Source organism: Cornus florida, unplaced genomic scaffold (genome assembly GCF_030987335.1).
Source record: "Cornus florida cultivar Cherokee Brave unplaced genomic scaffold, ASM3098733v1 CherokeeBrave_3.0.0_Hap2_Chr10, whole genome shotgun sequence".
NCBI lineage: Eukaryota > Viridiplantae > Streptophyta > Magnoliopsida > Cornales > Cornaceae > Cornus > Cornus florida.
Genome location: NW_026775580.1, coordinates 87,760,309 through 87,777,757, shown reverse-complemented (window position 1 = coordinate 87,777,757; position 17,449 = coordinate 87,760,309). Strand labels below are relative to the sequence as shown.

Genomic DNA, 17,449 nt, shown 5'->3' with positions numbered 1-17,449 from the left:
AAAATCACATAACCCCCTGTACTAATTTTTTCGATCAAAATGCCCCCACTAAAATTAAACACCCCCTGAACTAACAAAACCCATCAAGTTGCCCCGAAATGACAAAACTGCCCTTCTAAGTTAATTGTAAATTTAAAACTTATAATATTATTGTAAGATTACAAAAATACCCCTGAGTTGGTGGGTCTACTGTTCATCTCCATATTCCTTTTGATTTCAAGCACCAGCTATTTTCCCCTAAATTCCCCCTCTCCACCGTCGGAGCCCACTGCCGCATCACCATCATCGTCGACCTTAGCAACGAGAGTGCCTTTGCTGTCAAGAGGGAGGTACAGAACTACCTCCGCCCCAGGGACGGTGTGATCCTCCTCCACGTCCGCCCTACCTCCGTTCTCTACGGCGCCGATTGGGGTGCCATCGTCCTCTCCGTCGACACCGACTCCGATGAGTTGCAACAGAAGCTCGAGGACGAATTTGACAACTTCATCGCCAGCAAGGTAAGAACCAAAGTATTGTTGTGAACACTTTCTTCTGCGGCGGCGTTGCCACAATCACCAACCCAGTCAAGTTAAAATTTTGATTTGGACCTCCTTGTGCGACTTCGGCAACATTTTTGCTCTGTGTGCTCCTCTTGTAAGTAGCTAGAAACACTCCAAATTGATCGGACTCTGTCTTCGCCTGAATATTCGCCGCCGAAGGACACCCCAACTCATCGATTCTGGTTGAAATTCCGTCAATTCTTATCGCCGGCGTTTCCAAAATGGGTTTGCCGATAGAGAACGATGTCATATTGGTCCAGAAAGGGAATAAACAAGGTGAGCCCCACGTAATCACCGTCAATTGTACCAACTATACTGGTGAGATAGAAGATGAGTGGTGGTGAGTGGTAGGTGGCTAGAGCTGTTTCAATAGCGTCCGTCTTTTACTTCATGATCTCGATCTCAATCACAGAAGGATTCATGGTCCCACAGTGCTCGTAGTTTTTGGTAGATTATCCGTAGCCGCTACCGAATATTGAGCAGTACCCAGAGATATTCCTTTCCATGGTGATGATGCTAACGATGCGATGGTGTCTGCAGGCGGGCGGTTATGGCAGGCTGAGTGTAGTGCTACAGGTAGACTATTATCAACTAGAAGGCCTTCATAACATGATGTTGTTCGCTCTCGACGATGCTTCCCTCCATAATTTTGGTAATTTCAATATCTACTTTCGCAATTTGAGGTTCCACATTGTGCCCAACATGTTGCTCACCGCTTCTGATTTGGAGAGGTTGCCACCGTTGACAGAGTTGCCCACCATGAAAGAGGGGAAGAATCTGGTGGCGCATGCGTCGGCCCCACTCAGGATCAACAACGTCAACAGTGAGACTCCTGATGTTATCTGCAACAACAAAATTGCCATTCATGGACTGTTCTACCTGCTTTTCTCATCGGATCATCATGATGTTGATTTAGACGGACGCTATTGAAACAACTCTAACCATGGTAAAATCAAAGGAAGATGGAGATGAACAGTAGACCCACCAACTCAGGGGTATTTTTGTAATCTTACAATAATATTATAAGTTTTAAATTTACAATTAACTTAGAAGGGCAGTTTTGTCATTTTGGGGCAACTTGATGGGTTTTGTTAGTTCAGGGGGTGTTTAATTTTAGTGGGGGCATTTTGATCGAAAAAATTAGTACAGGGGGATTATGTGATTTTTTCCCATTCTTTAATAAAGAACCAGGAAGAGCACGTGAATTTTTTTGGCAACCAAAACATAAATACGGTAAGTTACAATTTTAGCTCTGATGATAAATTTGACGTCCATCATCATATAGGCACGTGAATCCCATGAATAAGTTTCTCTGCAACCCAAAACTTACCAATCACCAAAAACAATACAAGTACATAGTTTACTCACAACAACACAACAAATTGAACTCCTTAATTTGAGTTGTATGCAAATAGATAGAACTAACAACAGTAATTAAGACCACGTCAGTGAAAAAAATGAATAAAACAAATCGAGAAGAGTTTTTTCTCTAAAAGCTAAAAACAAATTTTAGAAAGTAAAGAACAGGAAGATTAGAGAGGTACACAAATTATACATTTCTACAAATATAAGACAACAAATTTAAAGATACAAGTATATAACAAATGCTTGAAAGTGATTTGCCAAGAGAGAAAAAGAAGAGAGAGAAAGAGATGGTGTATTTGGATGGAGTGCGGTAGGTGGGATTAATAAATGAGGGATCAATGGTCATTTTAGTTAGTTGATATTTTGAAATAAATAAAATTAAAAAATTAGGAATAAAATTATCTTTTGTCCAATTTTTAACAATTTAAATGTATTTATGATATTTCCCCACACATCAGAGGATGTTACTGAAATTAATCTTCCGCGGGGGGCTGAGAAATTTTAAAATATTATTCATCTTTATTTTAATCAGGAACAATTTTATAATTCGAGGGGGGGGGGGGGGGGGGGGTTAATCAGGAACAATTTTATAATTAGAAGTCTACTTAAGAACTCCAATTCAAACTCAAATTTGTGAGATTTTAAAAAAGAACCAAGTGTCTCACTCTCTCTTCAACAATTAATACTAATTGAACTGATTTTTTGGTTTTTTTTTCCCTGCATCTTTTGTAACACTCTCTTTGTTTTCATGTCGCAATCAATTTCGAAAATTGTACAGAAATTGTGATAGTTTCATGTTCTCGAAATAGAAAATGATAATTTTGACTATATACATGAACGACTTGAAACAAAGAGATAATTTTGACTATATACATTCAACAATTAATACTAATTGAACTGATAAAACACAGAAGGCGGTTGATTTGATCTCCCAATTTTTTGGTTTTTTTTCCCTGCATCTTTTGTAACACTCTCTTTGTTTTCATGTTGCAATCAATTTCGAAAATTGTACAGAAATTGTGATAGTTTCATGTTATCGAAATAGAAAATGATAATTTTGACCATATACATTTAACGACTTGAAACCGACACAAGTAAAAAATACTAAAGTGACAATCCACATAATATCTACAAAATGTTCTCTCTTGCTTGCACAATTTACTCTGCCACCACTACTATGCCAGTCGTGTTGGTGATAGAGATCCATCGTCTCTCGGCGAAATTGTCCCAAAATTTTAGAGATATATCCCAATTTCTCTCTCATTGAAAAAAATATAGGGCTGAAAATTCAGTTCTGAAGCAATTAGGTCTATAAAACTAAACTGAAAATTGGGCTATAAAACTAAATTGAAAATAATTTCACCATCATCTCTTCCTTTTTCACATTCTTCATCTTTTTCACCTTACCGGAGATTAGTTTCACTCCCAGATTTGGCTTCGCCTTCGTTGTCTCCAACTCTACCGCACCTGCTGGTGATGTCTCCGGTGAGTACTCAATGTTTCCTCCAACACCAATGTATCGCCCCAATTCTCGCCGTCAACACCGGCCGGGGCCCAAACAATCATATCAAAATCAACTTGAACAACATCGAATCGAAGACAATTCCTGGATTGAATTTGGGTAATACATGCCTGGATTGAATTTGAGATCATTGATCATGTGTATTTTTTTTTATTTCTTTAAAGAATCCGTTATTTGAGTGGTATAGAGAATTATTTAATTTCAGCTTAATTTTATGCCTAGGAAAAAAAAAAAATCAAAGTAGCAACTTTTGGGTATGTTAAATCAACTTGTTGAATATCCAGGCATGATTAGAGTTGAAGAGAGATGATGCATGATTGATTGCTTTGGTGCAGAGATGAATAAAAAGAAAAAGAAAGGAGAAAGGGGATTGTATGCTATTTGTAAATAGCTAGCCCACACAATGACATACACGTTGGAATCGTATTTTGTCGATTTTTTAATAATCGGAGAAAATAGCATTACTCTATTGAAATACAGAAAGTAATCCATGACATATACCCTTCACAATCTTCACTTCCCGACTTAACACTCTTTTTCTTCTTTTTTTCTTTTTTTCGTTTTTACCTTTCATGATTTTCACTTGCTCACTTTAACAACTTTTTTTTTTTTTTTTTTCATTTTTATGTTTACTCCTTTTTCTTTTTAATTAATAATTATCTACACTTAAAAGCATTATTAAATAATCCCGTCACAAATTTGAAAACCTATGTCACACAATCCACATGTGCGCTAAAGAGGATTCTATATTGTGTGTGCTTCCCATATTGAAATTTAAAACAATTCTAGAGTGGTGAGAAAGTTGAGAATTCTAGAAAATTTAAATTTTCTAAAGTTTATAAATATCTAGAATAATTATGTGAAGGGTTTTATAGTGCAAATATTTCATTAACTACAACGCATCTTCTCTCTATTAGGAGGTAGGATGCCAATATATAGAGTAGGGCTGTAACTCGAGCTGGGCTAGCCTGAATTTACCCGAGCCCAGCTCGAAATTTTCAGGACTTGGACAGTGTTTTTCTGTTCTAGGTCTGGGTTTGGGCTAGATATTCTGAGCCCGAATTAAATTTGGGCTGGGCTTACGTTGATATTATATAAAGCTCGAAGCCCAGCTCGAGTCCGAAAAGGGTATATTTATTTTAAAACTATGTTATTTCAATAATAGCTTAGTTGGTAGTGTGTTTATGATTTTTCTTGGAGGAATGCTGTTCGAGTCCTTGTAGCTGCACTAATTTTTTATTTTTTACATTCTGAATACAAAGGCGTGGGCTCATGGGCGGGTTTGGGTAGGAGAAGTTAATTATGGGCTGGGATTGGGCTTTAGGCGGGCTTGGGCTGGGCTTGGGCAAAAGATTTTGTACATGGATTGAGCCCGAATTAAGTCTCCAGCCCGCCCAACCAGCCTGAGTTGCAGCCCTAATATAGAGAGAGTTTAATATGGAACATCAAGTTGAACGATCTGATTAGTTATGCTAATTTTGTACTAACCAGTGATTTTTAAATTGCATGGGATTGGTGATTGCTTAGGTAGAAGATTTTCAATTTGAGTGTTATAAAATAGCAATGTTAAACTAGCACATAAACTTTAGATTTTATTATTTAAGAGGACAATAATATTAATTTCCTTCGCTCAAATATTCTGTCTCCTCACGCGACATAAATTCTCTCAACTTTCCTTTTTCATAATTTCTTTTTTATTTTAAATGATGTAAACACTATTGCATAATATATTGCATTCACTTGCTTATTTAATTTTTAGAAAATGAATAAAATGACTCTTACTGAAAAATCACTCGGACTCAATAATTATGTTTAAAATAGAATAAATTGCACTTAAACTTCAAATACTTTAAAAAATTTGCAAAATACGTGTTATTTTTTTCACCAAATAAACCCATGTGCTTTTAAAAGTTGCAAAATATCCTTTGTGAATGTGACAAGGTGGAGTGTTAATATGGTACCATAAAGAATGAAATTTCCTCTACCTTATATTTTTTACCTCCTTTTTTTATTCATTTAATACTCCAAACAAGTATATGCTAACAATCAATGAATCAAGTTTATCGTCAAAAAATATATTTTCGGTGAATAAATCAATTTAATTTGATAATCTTTAGAAAATTAAAAAAAAATGCTCAGGAAAAAGTTATAAAAAAAAAGGCAACAACTAAAAGAAAATGCGTTCTGATTTCATGTCCTCGTAGAGCATGATATATCTATTTAGCCCCCCTTGGTTGATATTTAGTTTGTCTACCCATTTATTTTGTCCCTAAAAGACTTGAATTCTAAATTACAGCCCATGATGAGTGTATTTTCAAGTTAAAATGCTTATAAAAAGGGCTTTCCAGCCACTAAATTTCTCTATACCTTGCATAATTATTTTAATAATCCTATCAAAATTTGAATGAAGGCAATTTCAACTTTTTACTTATATAAGGTTAAACCAATATTATTTTATAATAATAGGAATTTTGTAATTATTGTGTTCACACTTCAAAAAACAATTTGTTTAAATAAAGACTTCATTTCTAATAAAACATCCAACATTTAAAGTCGACACACATAGACTCCACATCAATGCATTCAGCTATTACGGATGTTTCGACTAACCTGACCTATAATTTTTCTTTCTTCAATAAATTTTCATACAATCATTTTCGTAATATTATATTCCAAAATTATAAATTTTTGACGTAACTTTCTCGAGTAATTCTTGGATATGATCAAACTTTGAATCTAAATTTAATAATAATAAAAAATAAAAAATAAACACATGATGAGAAGAAAGACACTTTCCACTAATCACATGCTTATTAGTTTTCCCACGCACTAATGCTTTCTAATCCTTAATTAAAATAAAAGTTCAAGTGACTCAAGTACTAATCAGGTGATGATCCATATTAGTAGTAGAAAAGGACATCCCCACTAAATGTTGGAACTGATAGACCTACTTTTTCCTCGCACAATATATCATCAATATCTATCTAGATTTTATACACATAAATATACATATAGGTAAGGTAAGGTGGCATATTATTGGCAAGAGATAAACCATAAATTGGGATTATCAAAATTAATTATGGATATAATTGTGAGGACGAAGATGATGATAGTTTTTGCAACGTTAGACATATAATTGTACCTCCAAAACGACAAAACCAATAGTATGTCAGAATTGAAACATCCATAAAATACAACTGTTTTTTGGACCAGTATCATAGAGACAAGAGTGGTGCATTATTTGAAATCCAATCTTGTGGTGGGCTCCAAAAGAGGAAAGATGGTGATCTCTGGTGCAACTGAAATCACTTATTTCTTTGAAGCTACTGGGGATCAGATCATCAGGAGGCATCATAGACTTGGGATCATTCATGACTATTGTGCAACAATACACCGAAAATGGACACTAGTGTCATTTGGAAAACTCTCCAAATATATATGTATGGGATCATATCATATTGTATCATGTATAACGACACTGCAAAGACGTTTAACTATTATATTACTTACCATCTAATCAATATGAGTGATCATTTCTGAGTGTGGATGATATGATCACTTGCTTGCCCAACTCATCCATTTTTTTTAATATATTATTATTATATATATATTTTAATTAAATGTAAATGACAGCATATAACACTCGAGCAAACACTCCAAAATATTACTAAATATGTTATTTTGTTTTCTTCAGATACAGTATTGTGACATAGCATTCGAACAGGACTATATTTATGTGAGTGTATAATGACCCAATCATGATGAGGTCATGATCTCTACTTACATGAAGTAATCGAATAGGTCTCCTTTCGAAGCAAAACAAATTAAAAGATGATATATATAGATAATAATCGACTTTACAGCATGTTTAAGCAATGCTCCATCATTTTTATAATTACCAGTAGTTGATCATTTTCTCCAAATTGAAAAAAAAATAAAAAAATAAAAAAAATCTAAGGATAGAGTGTGAGTTAATTTTCAGTTGCTTGATTATCTGAACAGAAAATGTATAGTTTTTTTTAATAAACATATGCATGAATAACATAAAAACAAGCACAAGCTTCAGAATCCATACATTTTTCTTCCTTTCTCCATCTTTCTCAGTAATTTTTCGACAACCCAATAATCCGAATGCAAAATTATTTACATTAAAATATGATTCAAGGGGAGAATTCTCCCAAATTAAGCACAGTCCATATTTACAAATTATTGCAGACCAATTCTCTTAAACAGCAAGAAAGTTGTTACAAATTCTTAAATCAAAATGCCCATTCTGCAACAAGGGCAGTGAGCATTGCTCTGTAGCCATGGCACCAAACACCTTGAATGGAAGCGGTGGGCGCACGGAAGGTGCGCCAGGGTCTCGCCGGACTTGAATTGTTCCAAGCAAATGACACAGTCTTCTTGGTCCGGACCCTTCCACCCTAACTTAGCCCAACTGATGAACCTCTTTGAACCACTTTTCTTCAATCCAAACACCTCTGTTTGCAAATCCCCGATCACCATGTCCTCCACAACCACACCCCTCAAGTTTTCTAGGCTGTTTTTCCTGATTTTCAAATATAAAAACAAATTTAAAACAACCAATTAATTTGGAAGTATATACTTAATCAATTAGTTTCATTTCGCATCACCAACTGCAAAGGCGTATGTTAGAATAAAAAGTAATAATGTCATTGCTAACATGCGCCAGATAGAAGCATAAGATTAAGATATATATTGATGTACCTTTTGGTTTCAGATTTCCTCTGTGCTCTTAGCCTCTCATCCAATCTGTCTCTGGCTTCTCTAGCCACATCCCCTAGCTTGTCATCCTCAAATACCTGGTTTATTGTGCTTCTTTGCTGTTTCATGTGTTCAAATTATAAATGTTAGAATTACATATATATGTATATATGTGAGTTTTCTTAATATTTGTATTATACAATAATTTTACCAGGGAGGAGCTTGAGGTTGAGCTGAGGTGAGATTCATGGTTGCTTGTATAGAGACAAAAGGAGGAGCGCCTTGTGAAGGTATGGGCGGAGGAGGTGCTAGGCAAATCTGACCAGCCACCACTTTGATGGAAGCGCCTCCTTCTCGCACATTCAACGCCAGGAAGCATACCAGCCATAGATCGATATATAGGGATCTATCAATCTATCTATCTATCTATATATATATATATATATAATACCAATATATAGTGCAATATTTATGTTAAGGGATATGTATTGTTTATATATAGGAACAACTTCTTAGATATACCCTTAACTAAAAAAAAAAAAAAAAAAACTTCTTAGATATATATATCCTTACTCTCAATCTCTCTGTTAATTCAAGCTTAATTCAAAGAAACAATAATAAGTAATATATATATATATATAAAATAGCAGTACGATGAACACCAAGAAAATAAATAAATAAATAAATATAATAGCAGTACGATGAACACCAAGAATATATAAAATAGCAGTACGATGAACACCAAGAAAATAAATAAATAAATATATATAATAGCAGTACGATGAACACCAAGAAAATAGTCTCCTAACAGGGTTCTAGAATTGATTGAGTACTCCAGCCATAGAAGAGAGAACTGATATTATGAGAAAATAGTATTAGAAATATTGGCAGACAAAGGTGGGACCCTCGCTTTGATGATTGGTAGTGCAATATCTTTCTTCTATCATTTTCAGCTTCATTCATTTCTCTACCTAGCTCATATTCTTCATAGCTCTCTCTCTCTCAATTATTAGAGAAGTTAGCTAGGTATGACAAGCTTAATTCATAGTCTAACTTATTCTAAGACCCTCCAGAAATTATCAAATGATTTGAAATTATGTGATCTTAATCGATTATAATATAATACATAAATAAAAAAGTAAATAAATTAAATATATTTATTTATATATATATATATATATCGTAATTGTGATCGATAAAAATCATGTAATTTCTATCCATATAAAAATTTGAGGATATGACAGACTCTGGTATAGCCCCTTTCCTTGTATGCAAATAATGCTAAGTGCGGTTTGTCTCCCTACAAGGTGAGCCATGTGACCAACCAAACCCTCATCTTCATGATATGCTAGGTGTCCTTGCTGGCTGTTTTTATTTTTTTATTTTTTTTTTATATTATTTGCATGTGTTGTAGAACGTACATGGACAAGGCACAAAATTAATAACTATATTCCTGATACTATAAATTTTTATTTAAAAAAAAATTACAGATACAGTAAGAATATATTAATATATATATTTGTATTATTATAAATGTATATGTATAAATTTAAAATAATAATTTTGTTATTTAAACTTTCTTGTAAAATGTACTCAGTAACAAATTATAACAGACATTTAGCAGTGAAATTTGAGATGGAGTAATATTGCATGAATCAATTTTAAACTAAATTAGTCAAGCCGTATGTTTCAATAACAACACTGAAATTTGGCTTTTGTTTGTTTGGCTTTATTCTGTTACTTGTTCTTCTGTTTGTTTTGGAAATACTGTGAGGGACTGTATTTTTCTCTGAATTGTTCTCTCTCTTGTTCTTAGCTCTCTTTGTGACCTAGGTTGGCCTTTGGCCTGCCTTGTTCTAGTATCTTTTCTGGCCTTCTTTGTTCTACCAAACTTTGGTTTGCTCTGTAGTTCTTTTTCTGTTAGTGTGTACATTCTTATTTTTACGAAAAAAACAAACAAACAAAACAAAACAAAAATTTCCATGAAATGATAAAAATTAAAAAAAAAAACCACATATTTTTTTGTTATTATAAGGATTATGATTTATAACAGTATTTTTATTACAAGGAAATCATGTTAGTAATTCTTTTGGAAGATGGTTCTTTAAATTAGAGTGAGAAACTTTAACGCAAGGCAGTAAATTATCTTTTCAGCATTGATATAAATGGAATGCCTGTTTTTAAGTAATTAATCGGTACAAATACTTCATTAACTGCAAGAACTGACTTATATAATTATATGTATAAGAACTGATGTTATTAATATCGAACTTCCTATCATTACTTATCACTTTAAAAGAAACGTAGAGGATTAAGTCTAATTTAAAACAAAACAGGTGGATGGGTTGCTTGGCCTAAAATAAATAAATAAAACAAAAGAAAATAAGAAGAGAAGAAAGAAACTGAAGTTGGATGATAGCGAAAATATGGTGTGGAGATGAAATTGCTTCTGAAAAAAAGTGGTTTTGATTTGCCTAATGAGATCTAAGTCACACAGAGAGGGGTGAGTGCGGGAGGGCGAAAACGTTAGAGTCCAAATTTTTTGAGAATGAGAGCGTCTTTAGAGCGTCTGTATATTATGTTTAAATAAAATTATATCAGTCCTAACATATATATTTATTTAAATCTATACGCAAATATATTCAAGATTGTTTATTCCATTAATGATATATGTAATAAATAAGCTAACTTTTCTCACTAATATATGCGTGATTTATTTGTAATATTATTTAATTGAAAAAATTTTTTAGTAATATATTTTCAAACATTTATAATATATATATATATATATATATATATATATATATATATATAAAATAGTATAGCAATGACATACAGATGAGGCGTACTAAAATTTAAGTAATTAATATATATATTAAGTAATAATTTAAATAATAAATGTAAATATGATAATATAGGTATACTATATTACTGGCGCTCTAACAAATTAATTTAGTTTTATAAAATAAATTCGTAGCTTCCAAATCACAAATTCACGGTGCAGAGTTTGAGAGCGGGGATATTTGGCCGGGATCATCTAATTGCCAATTAGTTCAATTACATTGTCAAGATTTAGTAACCATATTCAAGAGTGACACGTTTTAATCACAATCAAGTCTCTACCATCAATTCCAAAAACAGTACACACTTTTTTCTGTATTTTGTGAGAGGACGAAACTATAAATGATTATTAGAATATACTTTGAAAAATAATAATTACAAAGTACATGGGGTATTCTCCAAGGCCCAACCACTCTTTGTTTTGGTTGGGCTACGTTGTGGACAAATTCATATACAAAATAACCCGAAATTAAAAAAGTTTACAATTTTTAGTAATAAAAATTCACCAATTAAAGCAGTAAAATTCACTTCTTTAAAATGATGAAATTCATATACAATACAAGGTGGTCTTGATTATTTAAAATGATCAAATTCATATACAACATAATTTCTAAACTGAGAGACAATTTTAATTTTTTTTCATGCAAAGCAAATACATTATAAAAAATTAATTTCTTTCATTCACTTTACTTTTTTTTACTTTCACTTTTTATTATTAATTTTTATATAATCAAGCACCGCCTAAGAGATTTAAGGCTTTCTTTTATAGTTGGGACTTAGGACACTAACAAGGTCCAACCTTATTAATTTATTATGTGTGTGACTTACTATATGGTTCTTTTTCTAGTCTGGGCTTGTTCGGCCCAAAGAAGTCTGGGCTGATTCAAAAACATGGATCAGCTCGACTAATTTTAACAAGTCTGTCTCAATAGTATCTAAGCAAGATTCACTTTTTTACTATTTTAAAATAACATGCCAAGAAATTGGATTAACAAAAAACTAAGTAATATATATATATATATATATATATATATATATATATATATATATATAAATTAATTTAGATATGAATTTGATTATGTTTTTTTTTTTTCTTACAATAGTTTTTTGGTAATGGAAATACCACATCATAGTTAAATAAATTTGGATTTATGCTCTTACTATAGAGTCAAGATATGTGACATTGTTTCATATTTGTTAATATAGAAAGAGTGGTGATATAGAGTCCAAGAACCGCACACATGTAACTAATTTTATTTAAGAAATGTACAATATTTTCACTCACATGAAATGATCAGATGCATGTAACTTTTAAACTACGAACGATTTTTCATGTAAGAAATGATGCTATACATCATGATCTGATTGACGATATATCAAGAATAAATTTATCCATACTAGGAAGAGTACAGCATAATGAATGCTGATGGTTTCACCTTCAACTTGGAAATAAATTCTTATGCACGATGTTAATTCATACAAAAGCATTTTCCCACACTCTCTTTATGGCTACTAACATAATTTTCTCGCATTTTTTAAATCTTCCACACACTGATGATGAAAAGAATCAAACATATATTATGGCCTATGAATCATATCCTTTGGTGTGAAAGTTTGTAGGTATTCTGATGCTCAAGAATGAGAGTGGCTTTAATTGATGCTCGGTATTGATTCAACACCCACATTACTATTGATGAATAAACTACTTGCATGGCATAAAAGTGTTGAATATTTTAAGTCAATTGGATCTTGTATTACTGTTTTAGTTTTATATAATAAATAAATTATATTAATAAATTATAGACTGAGTTTAAAAAATTACAAAAATAAATGAGGCAATCAACTTCGATCATCCATTGAAATTAGCATTTTATGTCTGTGTAGAAAAAATGTTCATTTAAAGTATGGTGGTGGATTTAAAAGTGTGACATACAACTTTAAATGAGTCAAAAATAATAGTAAATAAATAAATAAACAATATAAATTTAAAAAAATATACATTTACTCTTACGAATTTAGGAAACATTATAAATTTGTGTTAATGTTGAATTGTCGATTATTGATATTGACTTTCGTCAGGTAGAAATTTATGGTGACCCGCTGCAGGCACCATATAATCTCTGGTGGATGCGCCCTACTACCAACCGTACACGTCATCAAACATTAACCAATTATTATCTGTTGCCCCTTCCTTGACCAGTGATGCAAGAAATATCATAGTGGCCCATGTGGGAGAAAATTTAGAATGTAATTATCGAGTACATCGTGGTTGTCCATACAATCATGTGTTGTACATGTGACGGCGCGTGGAGAATACCAATGGCTATGGTATGCCTGATGCACGACCCACTGGCACATTGTATAAATTTTCCCCATATAGATATATAAGATAGGTAGGCACTAGGCAGGTGCCTTCACACCTGTATGCCTTTGGGTAAAAGTTTTAAAAAAAACTCTTAAATTATTATTTTTTTGTAAATAACTTTTTGAATTAAAAATTACCTTCTGAATTATTAATTTGTTGTAATTAAAAACAAACTCATAAAGATTATTTTATCATTTCTTATTAAAAATTTTATTTCTTATTAAATTATTTTTATTATCTTTTTTCTTATGTAAATATTAATGATATTATTTACCTTAATTTTATTATTAGTATCAATTTATCATAAAAATAAAAAAGAAAGATAAATAGATTTGTAATTACTATTTTCTAAATTGATTAATTTATTATTAGTATTTTATTATTTATAATAAAACTTATTATAACTAAGTTAAACTTTTTTATCATAAAATTATTTTCTTTTTCAGACAATATATTGATGAAAAATTAATAAAATAATTTTAAAAACACCTTCTTTTAATGTAATATATTCAATAAAGCTTAAAAAATTAATTATTTTTTTTAAAAATTCTACTAAATATTTTTATTTAAACAATTAGTTTTAAAATTAAAGATAAATTTATATAAATTTAATAAAGAATATGTCATCAAATTAATATGTTTTTTTTTCATAATTTATTTACAGAAGAAAAATAGATTAAATGTAATTCAATAAGAAGGGACATTATGATCATTTAATAATATATAGTATAGACATTAAAGTATGTTGTAAAAAAATGTGATTGTTTAAAAAGTTTTATGCACAAAATATAACAAAAATGGGTACAAATTCAAACATAATTAAAAGAATATTTTTGCACTTTAACTTAAGTTTTATAACATGTACCATGCGGGACCCCAATATTAGAGAGTTAGAGTAGGAATTTAGCAATTGATATGGTGATAAAAGGTCAAACCTGTCAAACATTTTAGAATGCATAGTTGAGTTTTAAAACAATCACTTTTATGTAAATAATGTTAAATTTTAACTTTATGTAATTGTAGGTGCAAAATTTCGCTCAATCAATAATGACTGAGAAAAATAAAACAACTCACTCCAAAACAATAAAAATAAATAAGAACAATGTATAGAGAAGTGTGGAATTGCTTGATCCTTTATTGGAGGTCTTAGCCTCTATTTATATACAAAAGATTGCAAAATTATGGTAGGACTCGCGTTGCTTGCCCTCCAATTCTTTCTATATAACCATTCTTTTCTAATAGAGTTCTTTCCATTGTCGAATCTTCCATACATAGAAATTGCCTTGTACAGAACTTCCTATCCGAATTTTCCTTCTACAGTAAATCCTTCAAATGGTAGGATTTGCGCATTCTTGGGCTGAATATATTCTGATCCGGCTGGGCTTGGGTAACAGGCCGGATGTTAAATACTCATACGCTGGGCTGACGACAAGCTGGGCTGATGACTTCTTGCTTCGGCCTTGATGGAAGTTGGAGGATAACTAACAATGGTCTTGGGCTGTAAATACCCTCAATTTGGGCTTGAGCATGATGGGCCTTATATGTCCTTGGAATGTAGATATGGGTAGTGGTGACGTGTGCGCTTCTTATTGGAGGGAGTTTTTTTCCCTCCACACTTTGCCCCAAATTCCATTTTTAATTGAGTGACGGCTCCTATTAAAGAGGGAATTGAAACCGGTTTCTACTTTGCTTCAAAAACAGTTCGTGGTCTTTCATTATTAATCCGTTACACAAGACTTTGCAAGAGTTACATTTGCCCTCGCTGCACTTCTGCGTCCTTCATTCCATCGCTTCCATCGCTTTGTCAGGTTAGTTTCGCATCTTTCTCTTCAATCTTTCATTATGAGTACTTCATCTACTCCCGAACGTGTAGACCTTGGGGATTCTGAATCCACACCTTCATCTTCCCCCATTCGCATTAGGGCTCCCCCTCCTAGGGTTTCTACAGATCGCCCTTCGTTGAATCCATCAGGTACTTCCCCTCTTCCAACCGAAACATCCACCTCAGGCTCTGATTACGTTCTTACCCATGAAGAGAAGAAAGCAATCATCTCTATTCGCCGCATCAAATTCTCTATTGCTTCGGTAATGGAAGAATTTGATATTCCTGAAGGAGTAGACATTGCAGAATATCCCGAGGGTGCCGATTTCACCTCCGGCGAGGGACTTGAGGAGGATGAGTTGCTTCTTTCGGTAGGGCACCTTAACGCCCTCCGATTCCCTCTTCATCCCTTCTATCATTTAATTTTCAATAAGCTAGGTCTTGCCCCCCTTCAAGTAAATCCCAATTTCTTTCGCATCCTTTCGGCGTTGTTGGTGCGCCGGAAATTAGAGGCTCTGGATTTGACCCTTGCCGATCTTCTGCTTACTTACAATATATCTAAGCATGGGACCGAGCCTGGTCGCTTCTTTTTTACCTCTCCCCTTCATCAAAGGATATGCACGAACCTTCCTTCATCCGAGAAGAAATGGAAAGAAAGGATGGTTGTAGTTAAAGGAAAATGGTTCGTGTCCCAATCAATTGCGCTTCCCATTCCGCGCAAATTCGAGAAATTAGGTATAGAATATTTAACCTCCCTTCATACCAAGTGTTCTGGCTGTTTTCCTTGCCAAGTCTTAATATTTCGCCGTATTTATGAATTTCTTGGTATTTTTTCAGCTACATTCCCAGCCTCCGCAGCAAGGAACAGACTTTCTTTTCTTGAGGAACGAGTCTGGAGTGACCCCTCGCCTATCGAGGACCTGCTAACTTCCTCCAACCTCAAGGACATTGCTTCCAGTGTCGTTGCTGCAGACCTCATGGATCTGGCTTTACCATCCTTTGACAGTTTCCCTATGACCGAGGAGGAGAGACGGCGGGCTGAGGCTTTAAAAAAGAAAGCCGGAGACGCCCAACCCTTGGTCGTCATTGGCTCAACTGAGGATGAGGTGGAGGTTGAGGAACCACCATTGAAGAAATCTCGCCTCAACCCCTCTTCCTCTGGCAAGGGCAAAGTCCCCTCTAAAAGCAGAGGGAAAAAAAACTGGAGAGGCCGAACCTGAAGATGAAGTCAGGGCCTTTGTTCTTGCTGAGACTGGGGCTCCTTGGACTCCTTCCTTCACCAGGGCTGGCAAGTCAGTCCTACACTCAGGGGATTCTATGGTTACAGACCCTTCAGCTGTACTGGCGGTGGCTCGAGGAATGTGGCTCCCAAAGGACGAGGAAGCCATCAGCCAAATGGGGTTGGAGCAACTACTCCCCTCTGCCCCAGTCCGGGCCATAGAGGTTCGCATTGCACCTTCAGAATTATGTTACTCTTGCTTGCTTGTGTTTCTATTTATGCTTATATTTGCTTCCCTGTTAAACAGAGTGTATACCACACCATGGCCCTCTGCGCCACTGCTGAAGCTCAATCCCTCTCCATCAAGAAGTTGGAGAAGGATCTTGACAATGCAGAGAAGAGAGCCACTACTACCTCTACCAATCTGAAGATAGCTTCTGAAGCCAAGGATGCGTATAAGAGGCAGTTGTCAGCCTCTGAGGCTAAGGTGGATTCTCTTCAAGCCGAGGTTCAACGCCTGACCGAGGCTCTTACTACTTGCTTCAAGGCGGGAAAGCAAATGCAGGGGCGCTACTCCTGTCTGGCGCACTTGGCTAGTGCTAAAGCGTTCCGGTCTGGCTATAATCAGGGTTCAGGCCCTAAGACGATGGATCCGGACGCCTTTGACAAGCAGGTGGGGGTGCACTTCTCATACGATGAAGGGCCAGAGGCTTTGGAAGCTGAAATTCGCTTTGCCGAGATGGTGAAGGCACACCTGAAGGGTACTCCTAGCTCCCCTGCGCCTGCGGCTACCTCAAGTCCTAATGTAGTGGATGCTTTTGAATCTACTCCCTTCGATCCGAAGAGGAAGTGAACTATGTATTTTGTTTTTATGAACAACCTGTTTTGGGATAATGAATATAACTTTTCATTTTAGGCTTGCCTGACTTGTTTTTGCTGTATGTTCTTGATACTGTTCATATTTCTCTGATTTAACTGTTAAATGAACCCTCCTCGCCTTCTACTTGCCTTCAGTAGACGTATACATACTCTTTCCTTCTCATGTGTTCCT

General features: G+C 34.1%; 1 protein-coding gene across 1 annotated transcript; it reads right to left on the bottom strand.

Moving 5' to 3' along the window:
- Positions 1–7,549: 7,549 nt before the first annotated feature.
- Positions 7,550–9,159, bottom strand: LOC132279810 (probable E3 ubiquitin-protein ligase RHY1A). Its single transcript, XM_059781851.1, has 3 exons — positions 8,363–9,159; positions 8,155–8,270; positions 7,550–7,975 (listed from the first exon to the last, which is right to left on the bottom strand). Exons 1-3 carry the CDS (start codon positions 8,537–8,539, stop codon positions 7,681–7,683), a joined length of 588 nt encoding a protein of 195 aa, XP_059637834.1. The 5' UTR covers positions 8,540–9,159; the 3' UTR covers positions 7,550–7,680.
- Between the last annotated feature and the right edge of the window lie 8,290 nt (positions 9,160–17,449).

Excerpts from the sequence above, each read along its gene's own strand:
- LOC132279810 (XM_059781851.1), bottom strand. The coding sequence starts at position 8,539 with ATGGCTGGTATGCTTCCTGGCGTTGAATGTGCGAGAAGGAGGCGCTTC. Across the intron at positions 8,271-8,362 it reads CAACCTCAAGCTCCTCCCTG|CAAAGAAGCACAATAAACCA; the intron begins GTAAAATTATTG and ends CACATGAAACAG. Across the intron at positions 7,976-8,154 it reads AGGAAATCTGAAACCAAAAG|GAAAAACAGCCTAGAAAACT; the intron begins GTACATCAATAT and ends TTTGAAAATCAG.